This window comes from Microtus ochrogaster, chromosome 1, assembly GCF_000317375.1.
Source record: "Microtus ochrogaster isolate Prairie Vole_2 chromosome 1, MicOch1.0, whole genome shotgun sequence".
Lineage (NCBI taxonomy): Eukaryota > Metazoa > Chordata > Mammalia > Rodentia > Cricetidae > Microtus > Microtus ochrogaster.
The window spans coordinates 57,700,061-57,711,891 of record NC_022009.1 but is presented as its reverse complement, the minus strand read 5'-3'; the positions used below and the strand labels follow the sequence as shown (position 1 = coordinate 57,711,891).

Sequence of the window (11,831 nt, the reverse complement as noted above, 5' to 3'; positions counted from 1 at the left end):
TCCTAAACCAACAGTAAGGACTCTAAGGAGAGATCTCCTAAACCAACAGTAAGGACTGCTAAGGAGATCTCCCATGTGGTTCACAAAGCTCAAGGATTCCAACTTTCTGGAGTCATCGCCCATGCTGTGGTGGGCTTTCAGTTGTCTCTGAGTCAGTCATGCATATTCCTGTAAACTCAATAAATTCACTGGTCCATAAAGTTAGACTTTAGTGCATATTGCTTTGATTTTCCATCAGTTCTCTATCTAGAGTGAGTAAATGATTGTTCACATCCACAGGAATAGTATCATACAACACTTAGACCCTGTATCAAAACTAAATGATAAAGCCTGGCATGGTGACACATACCTTCAGTCTCAGAACTTAGGAGGAAGAGGCAGGCAGATTTGTGTGAGTTCAAAGCCAGCCTGGTCTGCATAGCAAGTTTTGGACCAGTCAGGGCTACATAGTGAGACCAGCTGTGAAATAATCCTGTACACTGTGAAAATGTGTTGCTCTCATTGTTAATAAAAAAGCTGATTGGCCGATAGCTAGGCAGGATTTTCAGGATAGAGAGAACGCTGGGAAGAAAAAGGGCAGAGCCTGAGGAGTTGCAAACCAGACATGGAAGAAGCAATATGGGAAGTTCATAGATGAAGTAAATGAGCCTCAGGCAGCACAGAGATTAATAGAAATGAGTTAGTTTAAGTTATAAGAGCTAGTTAGTAACAAGCCTAAGCTATCAACCATACATTTATAATTAATACTAAGGCTCTGGTTATTTGTGGGGCAGTTGCCAGGACATAGAGAAACTCCACCTACAGAGACTTTGTCTTGAGGGAGAAAAAAAGCAAAATAAATAAATGAATAAATAAATAAATGATAAATCACCTAGGCAAAGATTCTAGAGGTTAAAATAATTGTGTAAACTTTATAAAAATTAAAATTTTCATTTTGCAAATATGCTATTAATTTTGTGTCGTCAAAAGCATATATAATTTTGTCCCTAGAAATACATTATGCTTCAATCATACACAAACTTAGTCAGATACATTTTTAAGTTATAAATTAAGTTCCGCAAAAAAGCTGGCAGATTAACTGTGTTTCATTATGTATCTGATAATTTTAATATATTTCTTCATATGTTCCCAGAATTATTTTTTTGTAAGATTTATTTATTATGTTAACAGAATTCTCCTTGCACGTATGCCTGCAGGCCAGGAGAGGGCACCAAATCTCATTATAGAGGGTTGTGAGCCATCATGTGGTTGCTGGGAATTGAACTAAGGACCTCTGAGGAACATCATTGTTCTTAACCTCTGAGCCATCTCTTCAGCCTCCCAGAATTATTTTTGGGAAAGTTTAAAACGTATGATTCACAGTACTTACCTCAAAAATAAAAAGTATAGCATCCAATTCCTCTCTTTGAGACTTGTGACCTGAAACATTTTTAACAGAAAAATACTTGAAATATATCATTTTATACTCACTGTTAACAATACTTAATAAACTTAAATATTTCAATCCCTGGGCTTTTCTTCAGAAATTCTTTAGGGAAATGCTAAAGCATAGTCTATTTATTATACAGACAGTATTACGGCCCCTCTCTCTATTCTTTAGCATAATTACTCTAAATATGGGTTCTAGGTCTGGGGGTTGGGAAGACTATACTTAACATGTACAAGGTCCTCGATTAAATACCCAGGATAAACACAAAGATTTAGGTTATACTAACATCTAATAACAAATCATATATTGTGGGTTCTAAATGAGATTTGAACATGAAAAACACTTTTCCTATTCAAACATTCCTAGGGCAAAACAAAGAAGGTAGGTTGAGGAAGCCTGACCAGAAAAATACAAATATTCTAAGCCTTCACAAAGCAATAAGAATAGTCATACAAGTATATTGGTTTCCTTTCAAAAGTAAATTTTGATAGTATAAGAAAGGTATCAAAATAAAACATTACTAAAATTCTAATGCCTAGATCCTCTTTTTAAATTAATGCTTATGACTATTAGAAACATAAACATACAAGTCATAATATATGTTAATATCTTACCTTTTTGTTTAAGACTAGCTTCAATAGTCACAAAATTTTCAAAAAACACATAGTATATATGTGAAAAATGTTGGTCAAAAAACTGTTTAAGGTCAATAGATTCTGCATTCTCTGAAAAACAACAACAACAAAATAGTCCTTAACAACTATTCCACCAAGGTTAAATGGTCATTAGCAAACATACACAGTGCCAAATTTCCTTCAATGTCAAAGATCTGCACCTGAAATTCTATCATTTTTCAAATATACAAAACAAATGTTAATATAACTGCTTCTTTATTTTTGCAATTTTTGCCCTTACATATTTAAGTTTTACATATAGGTAAAGTTATCATAGTCTTTGTGTTTTAAAAACAATCAATGTAACTGGGTGCAGTACTGCACAGCTGTAATCTCAGCTACCCTGAAGGCTGAAGCAGGAGGATCAAGACATCAAGGCTAGCCTAAGAAGCAGAGTGGGACCCAGTGAAGATAGACAGACAGAAATTGACTGACTGACTCAAAATCTAGTGCTCTATTTTGGGGATGGAGATGGAGAGTGCTCAGCAATTAAGAGCACTGGCTGCTCTTCTAGAGGTCCTTCAATTCCCAGCAACTACAAGGTGCCTCACAACCACCTATCACTGTAGTCCCGTGGGATAGGATGCCCTCTTCTGGTATGTCGATGTACATGCAGACAAAAACACCCATATACATACACAATACGGAAATAAATAAATCTCTAAAATAAGATCTATTTTTAATTCCTGGCCCCAGCTTTTCTATTATCTTCCCTAACAGCTAAAGAATTATTATAATAATAATTTATAATAATTCAGTAAATAAATAACCTAACAACAGACTTTGTTAGTGAGCATTTGAGGATTATAAAACTTGAAACACAAACTGCTCTCAAGAATTTGTCAAAAAAAAGAAAAAAAACAAAAAAAAAACAAAAAAAAACAAAAAAAAAGAATTTGTCAGTACAGAATACAAACAAAATATAAAATTATATGCACAAAAGAAAGTTAGATTATGAAGTTGATATGAAAGAACCATATATGGAAATTCAAAACACAGAATTACATTCAAAGTTTAATGAACTGCAACTGCTGCCCATGATCTGCACAGCTATTCTGTATAGTCTCCATTATAAAAACTACCTGTTACCTGAGAAAGTCATAGAATACATCTATTTTGTGAATATGAAAATAAAAAATTTTAGACAAATATGATCAAGGAAAACATTTTCCTTTTGAATAAACTTAAGAACTATGAACTGACCCGGGCGGTGGTGGTGCACGCCTTTAATCCCAGCACTCGGGAGGCAGAGGCAGGCAGATCTCTGTGAGTTTGAGACCAGCCTGGTCTACAAGAGCTAGTTCCAGGACAGGCTCCAAAACCACAGAGAAACCCTGTCTTGAAAAAACCAAAAAAAAAAAAAAACAACAACAACAAAAAAAAACTATGAACTGAGAAGGAAATACATTATAGTTACCTCTAAATTTTCCAATCTTAAAAATACAATGTCCCAAGAGAAACAAAAAAATGAGAATAACAAAACAAAAACTCTAAAGCACATGTGACTCAACCCAAGACTTCCCAACATATTAGGAGCTGAGATATTGTCCCTCCATTTCCTTCCCAGATGGCTGGCTATGAACAAAGCCTGGAAGCTGCACAGTGGGGTAAGCCTAATAAACAAGTACTGAAGCCAGGCAGAATGACGCACTCCTGAACTTCCAGTGGAGTTTAAAATGGGAAGATTATAAAGTTGAGGCCAGTCTTGGAGCTATATAGCTCGATCCTGACTAAGCAGGGGAGATGGGTTTATTCAAATTAAGCTGATTTTGTTGTTCTTGTTTACTTTAAGATTTATTTTTACCTTAAATAATGTGTATACCTATATATCTGCAGAGGAGGACAAGGGGGAGTATGTGCACATGAGTGCAATTGTCTATGGAGGTCAGAAGAGGGCACTGAATTCCTTGGTACTGGAGTGACAGGTGATTATGAGTCATCTGGTGTGGGCACTAGGAACTGAACTCTGGTCCTCTGCAAGGGTATTACATGCTCAGACCTACTGAGCTACCTCTTCAGCCCCTCTATATTTATATTTAAAAACACAATAGCAAGCAAAAACTCTGATAAAATGTTTGATAGTCAATTAACAAAGTTTACATAGCAGAGGAAAAAACAAGGACAAACTAGATAAAATATATGAGGTCTTTGCACATTTAAAATCTTCCTCCCTCCCAAAGACACAGTTCAGCATTAAGGATATGCGGTGCAGTTTCAGAGAACCCAAGTTCAATTCCTAGTACACACATGGCAGTGTATACCATCTATAACTCCAGCTCCAGGAGCTAAAAATACCCTCTTCTAGTCTCCACAAGAATTAGACATACACAGACAGATGAGCAGGCAAATTATTCGTACATTATATAAAATAAATAAACCTGAAGTCTCCTTCTGAGATTCCGGGATGCATGATCCTATTTCAGACTGAGGTCAAGGTTAAAGTTAAGAGCCACCTAGGACTGAGAGAGCCTGAGGAAACAAGCTCCACTGGGAGCAGAAGCCAGGAGCAAATCAGCAATCTCCACCAGAACAGGAGTGGGGCAGAACCTAGGACAGAGATCAAATAGCTTCACAAATAGCTCCACCGGAAGCAGAAGCCAGGAGCAAATCAAGTCCTGGGAGCCAACCCAGTCCTGGGACACTGGCGGATCAGGGTTGAACTAGTAACCAAATCCAGAGTCAGCGATCTCCACCAGAACATGTTCAACTCCATCCAAGCCAGGGAGTTCTGCAGGAGGGGATCCAGACCAGAATGTACAGAAACAGGGCAAAGCCAGCAACCTAGGCCAAAGTAGGCCTGAGACAACAAACTGCAAGTGAGCAGAGCAAGGACCAGAGTGCTGAGCTATCTCCAGGAACACCGAGTAACCTAGCGGTTAGAACTGTGACACTAACTGTACCACAAGGAACAACCATCTGAGCTTTGGATTCACTGGCGCCTAGAAGATTATTCAAGAGAATCTCAGACAGCCCCAATCACACCTATTAGAGGAAAAGATGAGTAGAAAAGGTAAGATCATACACTACATCACAAAGAGCAAAACAATACCAGTAAAACCTAAAGACCCTACAACAGCAAGACCTGAACAACCAAATATGGATGAAAAAGAACAAAAAATAACTTCAAGTGAATGTTAGAAATTCTTAAAGATGAAGTGAGAAATTCCCTTAAAGAAATGGAGGAAAAGACAAAGAATTGGAAGATATCAGTAAATAAGTTAAAGAAAACCAAGAAAAAGAAATCAAACATATAAAAGAAACTATCCAGGACTTGAAAACTGAAATAGAAACAATAAAAAAAAACACAAACCAAAGGAATTATAGAAACAGAAATCATGAGAAAAAGATCAGGAATCACAAATGCAAGCATGAACAGCAGAATACAAGAGATGGAAGAGAGAATCTCAAGCACTGAAGATACAATAGAGAAAATAGACTCATCAGTTAAAGAAAACATTAAATCTAACAAAAGCTTAACCCAAAATATGCAGGAAATATGGGACACCATAAGGCCAAATCTTAGAATAATATGTATAGAAGGAGGAGAAGTTCAACTCAAAGGCACAGAAAATTTAACAAAATCATAGAAGAAAACTTTCCCTACCCAAAGAAAGATATGCCTATGAAGATACAAGAAGCTTACAGAATACCAAATAGACTGGATCCAAAAAAAGTCCTCTCGTCACATAATAAAAAAAAAAAAACTAAATATACAGAGTAAAGAAAGAATATTAAAAGCTGCAAATGAAAAAGCCCAAGTAACATATAAAGGTAGACCTATCAGAATTACACCTGACTTCTCCTTGGACACAATGAAAGCCAGAAGGTCATGGTCAAGCATTATGCAGACATTTAGAGACCACAGATGCCAGCCCAGACTACTATACCCAGCAAAACTGTCAATCACCATAGGAGGACAAATCTACATTTCACCAATACCTAGCCACAAACCTAGCCCTACACAAAATACTAGAAGGAAAGCTCCAACCCAAGGAAGATGGCTACACCAACAAAAACAGAGAATTAATGATCTCATAACAGCAAATCTCAAAGAAAAAATGCACAAATTAACATCACCAATGATAAAAACTAAATTAACAGGAGATAGCAATCACTGGTCATTAATATCCCTTAATGTAAATGGACTCAACTCACCTATAAAAAGGTACAGGCTAACAGACTGGATACAAAAACAGAATCCATCCTTCTTCTGCATACAAGAAACACATCTCAAGCTCCAAGACAGACATCGTCTCAGAGTAAAGGGTTGGGAAAAATATACCAATCAAATGGACCTAAGAAATAAGCGGGTAGCCGGGCGGTGGTGGCGCACGCCTTTAATCCCAGCACTCGGGAGGCAGAGGCAGGCGGATCTCTGTGAGTTCGAGACCAGCCTGGTCTACAAGAGCTAGTTCCAGGATAGGCTCCAAAGCGGGTATAGCTATCCTAATATCTAACAAAATAGACATCAAGCTAAAAATCAGTCAAAAGAGACAAAGAAGGTCATTTCATATTAGTCACAGGAAAAATCCATCAAAAGGAAACTTCAATACTGAACATCTATGCCCCAAATACAAGGGCACCTTCATATGTAAAAGAAACAGTTCTAAAGCTTAAATCATACATTAAACCCCACACACTAATACTGGGAGACTTCAACACTCCACTCTCACCACTGGACAGGTCAATCAGACAAAACTGAACAGAGAAATAAGAGAACTAACAGATGTTATGACTTAAATGGACTTTACAGACATCTATAGAATATTCCATCCAAAAGTGCTTGTGAACCAGTATTTTCCAAAAGAAACTAAATAATTATTTCACCAGAAATCCAAATTAAGATTTATGAATTTTAAAAGTGACTCAAACAAAAAAAAAGGAAAAAGAAAAAAGAAAAAGGAAAGGAAAGGAAAAAGAAAAAGAAGAAAATGAATTAGGCTTTGGAATGCTTTGCAGATCCTTGAGAATACTAAATTTAAATAGCAGGATAATTCTAGACTTTAGTTTCCACAGATTAAATTTCTCAGATGTTTCATTTGTTTTTTTTTTAATAAAGGGATAACCTTTAAGAACCTGATAATATATTTACTCTCCTTCACATATTTATTTTATTTTTTAAAGATTTATTTATTATGTATACAGTTTTCTGTCTGCAGGTCAGACCGGAAGAGGGCACCAATCTCGTTATGGATGATTGTGAGTCACTATGTGGTTGCTGGTTGCTCAGGAAGAACAGCCTTAACCACTGAGCCATCTCTTCAGCCCCTTTTCACATTTCACATTTTTTTTTGTTTTGTTTTTCGAGACAGGGTTTCTCTGTGGTTTTGGAGCCTGTCCTGGAACTAGCTCTTGTAGACCAGGCTGGTCTCGAACTCACAGAGATCTGCCTGCCTCTGCCTCCCGAGTGCTGGGATTAAAGGTGTGCACCACCACCGCCCAGCTTCACATATTTTTAAACATTTAAATACTATAGCATGTATGCAAACAAAAGTTTTAAAAGTCAGAGGTCAGCTTTCTTTTTTTTTTAAGATTATTTCTCTAGCCGGGCAGTGGTGGCACACGCCTGTAATCCCAGCACTCGGGAGGCAGAGACAGGCGGATCTCTGTGAGTTCGAGACCAGCCTGGTCTACAAGAGCTAGTTCCAGGACAGGCTCCAAAACCACAAACCCTGTGTCGAAAAAACTTAAAAAAAAAAAAAGATTTATTTCTCTATTTATGTGCATGAGTGCTCTGTCTGCATGCCAGAAAAGAGCACCAGATCCCATTACAGATGGCTGTGAACCACCATATGGTTGCTGGGAATTGAACTCAGGACCTCTCAAAGAGCAGCTAGTACTCTTACCTGCTGAGCCATCTCTCCAGACTCATCAACTTTCCTTTTAAAGCCTAGATAGTAAATGTGTCCCTGAAAGTTTACTGAATTAACCTGGGTGAAAATCAAAAATTCGTCCTTTTTTCTTGTTGGCTGTCTAAAGGCAAGATGGGACCCCAGCAACTCTACTGGAGTCTCCACGGAAGTTCAGCCAGGGTTCTCACTCTTGCCACGTTTGCTCTAACCACCATGGTTTGACCCAGAAATCTGGGCTGGACACGTGCTGTCAGTGTTTCTGTCAGCACTCAAAGGACACACGCTTCATTAAGCTGGACTAAGAGACCTTGAATGGATTACTCAAGACTGTCCACCTAGTAAAAAAGATCGTGTTAGTCTTTATATGATTTAAAAACAAAAGTGAAGATCTTAAAAAAATATCAGGCTCAGGAGGGTTGAAGCTCACAGGGCAGCCTCAGTCCTCCCGATCCGTCCTGCCTGAAGGTATCCACATGCCCACTCGGCGCCATAGCTGTCAATATGATGAGCAAATATACGATGGTGAAATTGGAGATGGTTCCTGTGTGTGCTGTAGTAAGAGGAAGTTCTGAAGAAGCAAGGGCTGAGAGAAATGGACTAGTATTAATAGCCTGCTTGCTACCTGAGACCAGAGTAATGCCTGGACTTGGGCTCTGCCTAGGGCTATGTCTGGGTCTGTGGTACTACTGCAGTCGGGATCTGTGTGATGTCTGTGGCCCATGTCACCACCAAGACCATAGGGATGCCGTTTTGGGGCCCCGTTGGTGTCCAAAGATTGTGCTGCCACTGGGGTCATGTTGATCTGAGTGGCCTGTGCTGCCACAGATGGACATGATGACACCCCAGCCCGAGCTGCTGCCAGGGGCCATGTTTGGGTCCATGGTCCTTGCAGCAACCAGGGTCTGTTTTAATGTCCATGGCTTCAATAACCACTGAAAGCCGTGAGAATGATCAGAGTCTGGTCAGAAAACTGAGTCCATTTGGTATCCAGGGACCATGCTGCCACCAGGGCCATCCTAATGTGGATGGTCTGTGCTATCATTCTAGGGCCATAATGACATCTGAGTCTGAGCCCCATCGTCACCAGGGTCTGGGTTAATATACATGGCTCCTGGTATCCGAATATATACCAAAGCCATGCAGATGGGGATCAGAGGATCATGCTGCAGCCTGAGTCATACAGATCTAAGTGACTTGCACTGTGCAACAAGGTGTCTTGGTGATGTCTGGGCCTGGGTTGCAGCTGAGAACCATGTCTGGGTCTGTGGTCCTACCATAGCAGAGGTCTGTGTTGATATCTGTGGCTTCTGTTGCCACCAGGGGCTATGTGGACGGATGCCCAGGGTCTGGAAAGCCACCTAAAATCATAATGATGTCCAAGAACATTGCTGCTGCCAGGGCCATACTGATCTGGGGGACGTGTTCTGTCACTAGGCCATGGTGATTTCTAGGCCTCAGCTGCTGCCGAGAGACATGTCTGAGCCTGTATTCCTGCTGCAGATGAGTCTGTGATGATGTCCCTGGCTTGTGTTACCAGAGAGGTCACATGAACCATGTGTGTTGAAGTCTGAGGTTCATGCTGAGCCAGCACCACCTCTCACTGGGTCTAGGATAGTTGGCCTTGTCCCCTGTTAGATACTGCAGCAAGAGAGCAGGCCCTACCCACCAAAAGAGAGCTGCCCCCTTCCTCGGCACTCAGGAGAGATTGCCCCAGCCCTCACCACAGGTGCGGGAGAGCTGACCCTGCCAGCATGGGCCTCGAAGAGCTGGCTCTCCCCATGCCTGAGGGGGTGGTCATAGTGTTGGGACTGACCAGCTCAGCTACCACTCAGACCCACACTGTGTGGGCCTTTTGGGTTGGCCCATCCTAACATCTGCCCCATCTAGGACCTGCTGGAGTATATGAAGGGACTGCTCTTGTGGAAGGACAGCTACAAGATCTCCATGACTTGGGTCAACAGCAGGATATCGGAGAGGAGTTTTGGTAAGGATCCAGGGATGATGGTGTGCCAGAGGCCTTGAACCAGACCAATGACTTCTCGCAATGAAAATTTGTGGGTGGGACTGACTAGACAAAAGGATATACTGCGTGACACACCTCAGCCCCCAAAGCCACTGGGATGACTGAAGAAGTGTTGGAAAGGTGGAGGAGAGAAGTGGTTTTTTGTTTTTCTGTTTTGTTTCTAATTAACTTTGGAGAGGTTCTTTTGGGGTATGCTGCAGGGGTAAGGGGCGGATACAGAGAGACTAGGAGGTGAACAGGGTTAGGGCTCATTCATGTGAAATTTCCAAAGGGTCAATAAAGAATTAGATTAAAAAATTTTTAAGTTCAACAATTTAATTATCCTTCATCTACTAAATAGTAACTGTCATTTAGAACAACCTTTCCTCAAATGGTGGTACAATTTGTTAGCCTGTAAGATGTAACATAAATAATCTGCTTCTAATAATGAAGTAGCAAACATTTAAAATTATTTCCTTAAGGCAATCGACAATAATGAAGATGGGTCCAGCAATATGGTGGCCTATCCACAAACCACTCTTTCAGGGCACACACTGAAATGCTGGATAATGAGTTGGACAGATGGCTTGTGGTTAAGAGCACTTACTACTTTTTCAGAGGACCAGAGTTTGGGTCCTGGAATGGCTAACCTTAGTTGCCAACCCATCCATTCTATCAGTTCTGTCCCTCTAGAGAACCCTGACTAATACAGCTGCCAGCACTCATGTTGGGTAGCTCACAAACATCTGTAACTCTAACACCAAAACATCCAACACACTCTCTGGTCCCCAAGGGCACCCACACACATGTGCACACACACACACTCTCTCTCTCTTTAAAGTCAAATAAAGCCAGGCATAGTGGCACCCAGCACTTGGGAGGAAAAGGTAGTTCAGGGATAGCCTAGTTTACATGGCAAGTTCAGGTCAGCCAGGGCTACACACAGTTTAACTCTATCACAAGCATAAAGGCGGGTTGCAATTCAGTTGGTATAAAACTTGTCTAGTAGACAAAGCTGGAAGATCAGGAGCTCAAGGTCATCCTTGACTACCTAGAGAGTTAAAAAAAAAAAAAACCTAAAAAGTATTTCCTAAAATGCATGTACACATACAAACACAATCTAAAAATGATTGAAAAGGATAAAATTTAAGAAATACAATCTAGATCCTAATCCAGACAATTATACTGACTCACCAATTAAAGACAAAGTCAAGAATTACAAATTAAAGAAGGCTAATGAAAAGCAAATAAGGTAGAAAAAAACAATTATTAGATACTGATTTACTGATTTATTTAGCAACTTACTTAAAGTACTGCCTATGTGCCAAGCATGGCTTCACTTTACTACCAGGAACAGAATGACTGGACAAGTAGTTGAAACAATGGGTCACTGCCCTTAACAACCTGTTGACTGCCAGGTACACTTCTCTAAGATCTTGCTTGCCTGCCCCACTTGTGGTTTTAGAGTATAAAAGGAAAATACAAACTAGACCCAGCATGGAAAGCTTTCAGGTGTCCTGGCTTCAGTGTACTGGTGACATCTCTTCTCTTCCACTCTCACTGGTGTCTGGGTGCTTATTCCAGAAAGAGTTCTACAACAAACATATTATATAGAAATTGTTTTGGGCTTTGTTTTTCGTAAGCAGGAAGTTTTCTTGTACAACTATTTCAAAATATAAAGAAGCACAAATAAGAATTCTAATGGGAAATTACACTAGTGTGGTGGGTTTCCAATTCTTGTATCTAAATTATGTAAAAGCTAAGGCTCTAGTCCAACAGATGATGCTATCTGTTTTCACAGTAGTCAAAAGAGTAATATTAATATTTTATAACCAGGCCGGGCGATGGTGGCACACGCCTTTAATCCCAGCACT

At 39.9% G+C, this 11,831-nt stretch overlaps 1 protein-coding gene and 1 pseudogene across 8 annotated transcripts in view; one reads left to right on the top strand and one right to left on the bottom strand.

The window, feature by feature from the left end:
- Ralgapa1 (Ral GTPase activating protein catalytic alpha subunit 1) overlaps positions 1–11,831 on the bottom strand; it is a 233,890-nt gene that overhangs the window by 203,789 nt on the left and 18,270 nt on the right. For all 8 annotated transcript variants that reach the window (XM_013347173.2, XM_013347178.2, XM_013347177.2 and 5 more), the window contains exons 2-3: positions 2,044–2,154; positions 1,370–1,419 (exon numbers count right to left, since the gene is read on the bottom strand). In XM_013347173.2, the coding sequence (XP_013202627.1) occupies positions 1,370–1,419; positions 2,044–2,154 (161 nt within the window). The remainder of the gene's footprint in view (positions 1–1,369; positions 1,420–2,043; positions 2,155–11,831) is intronic.
- On the top strand, positions 8,088–8,257 carry LOC101997581 (annotated as a pseudogene).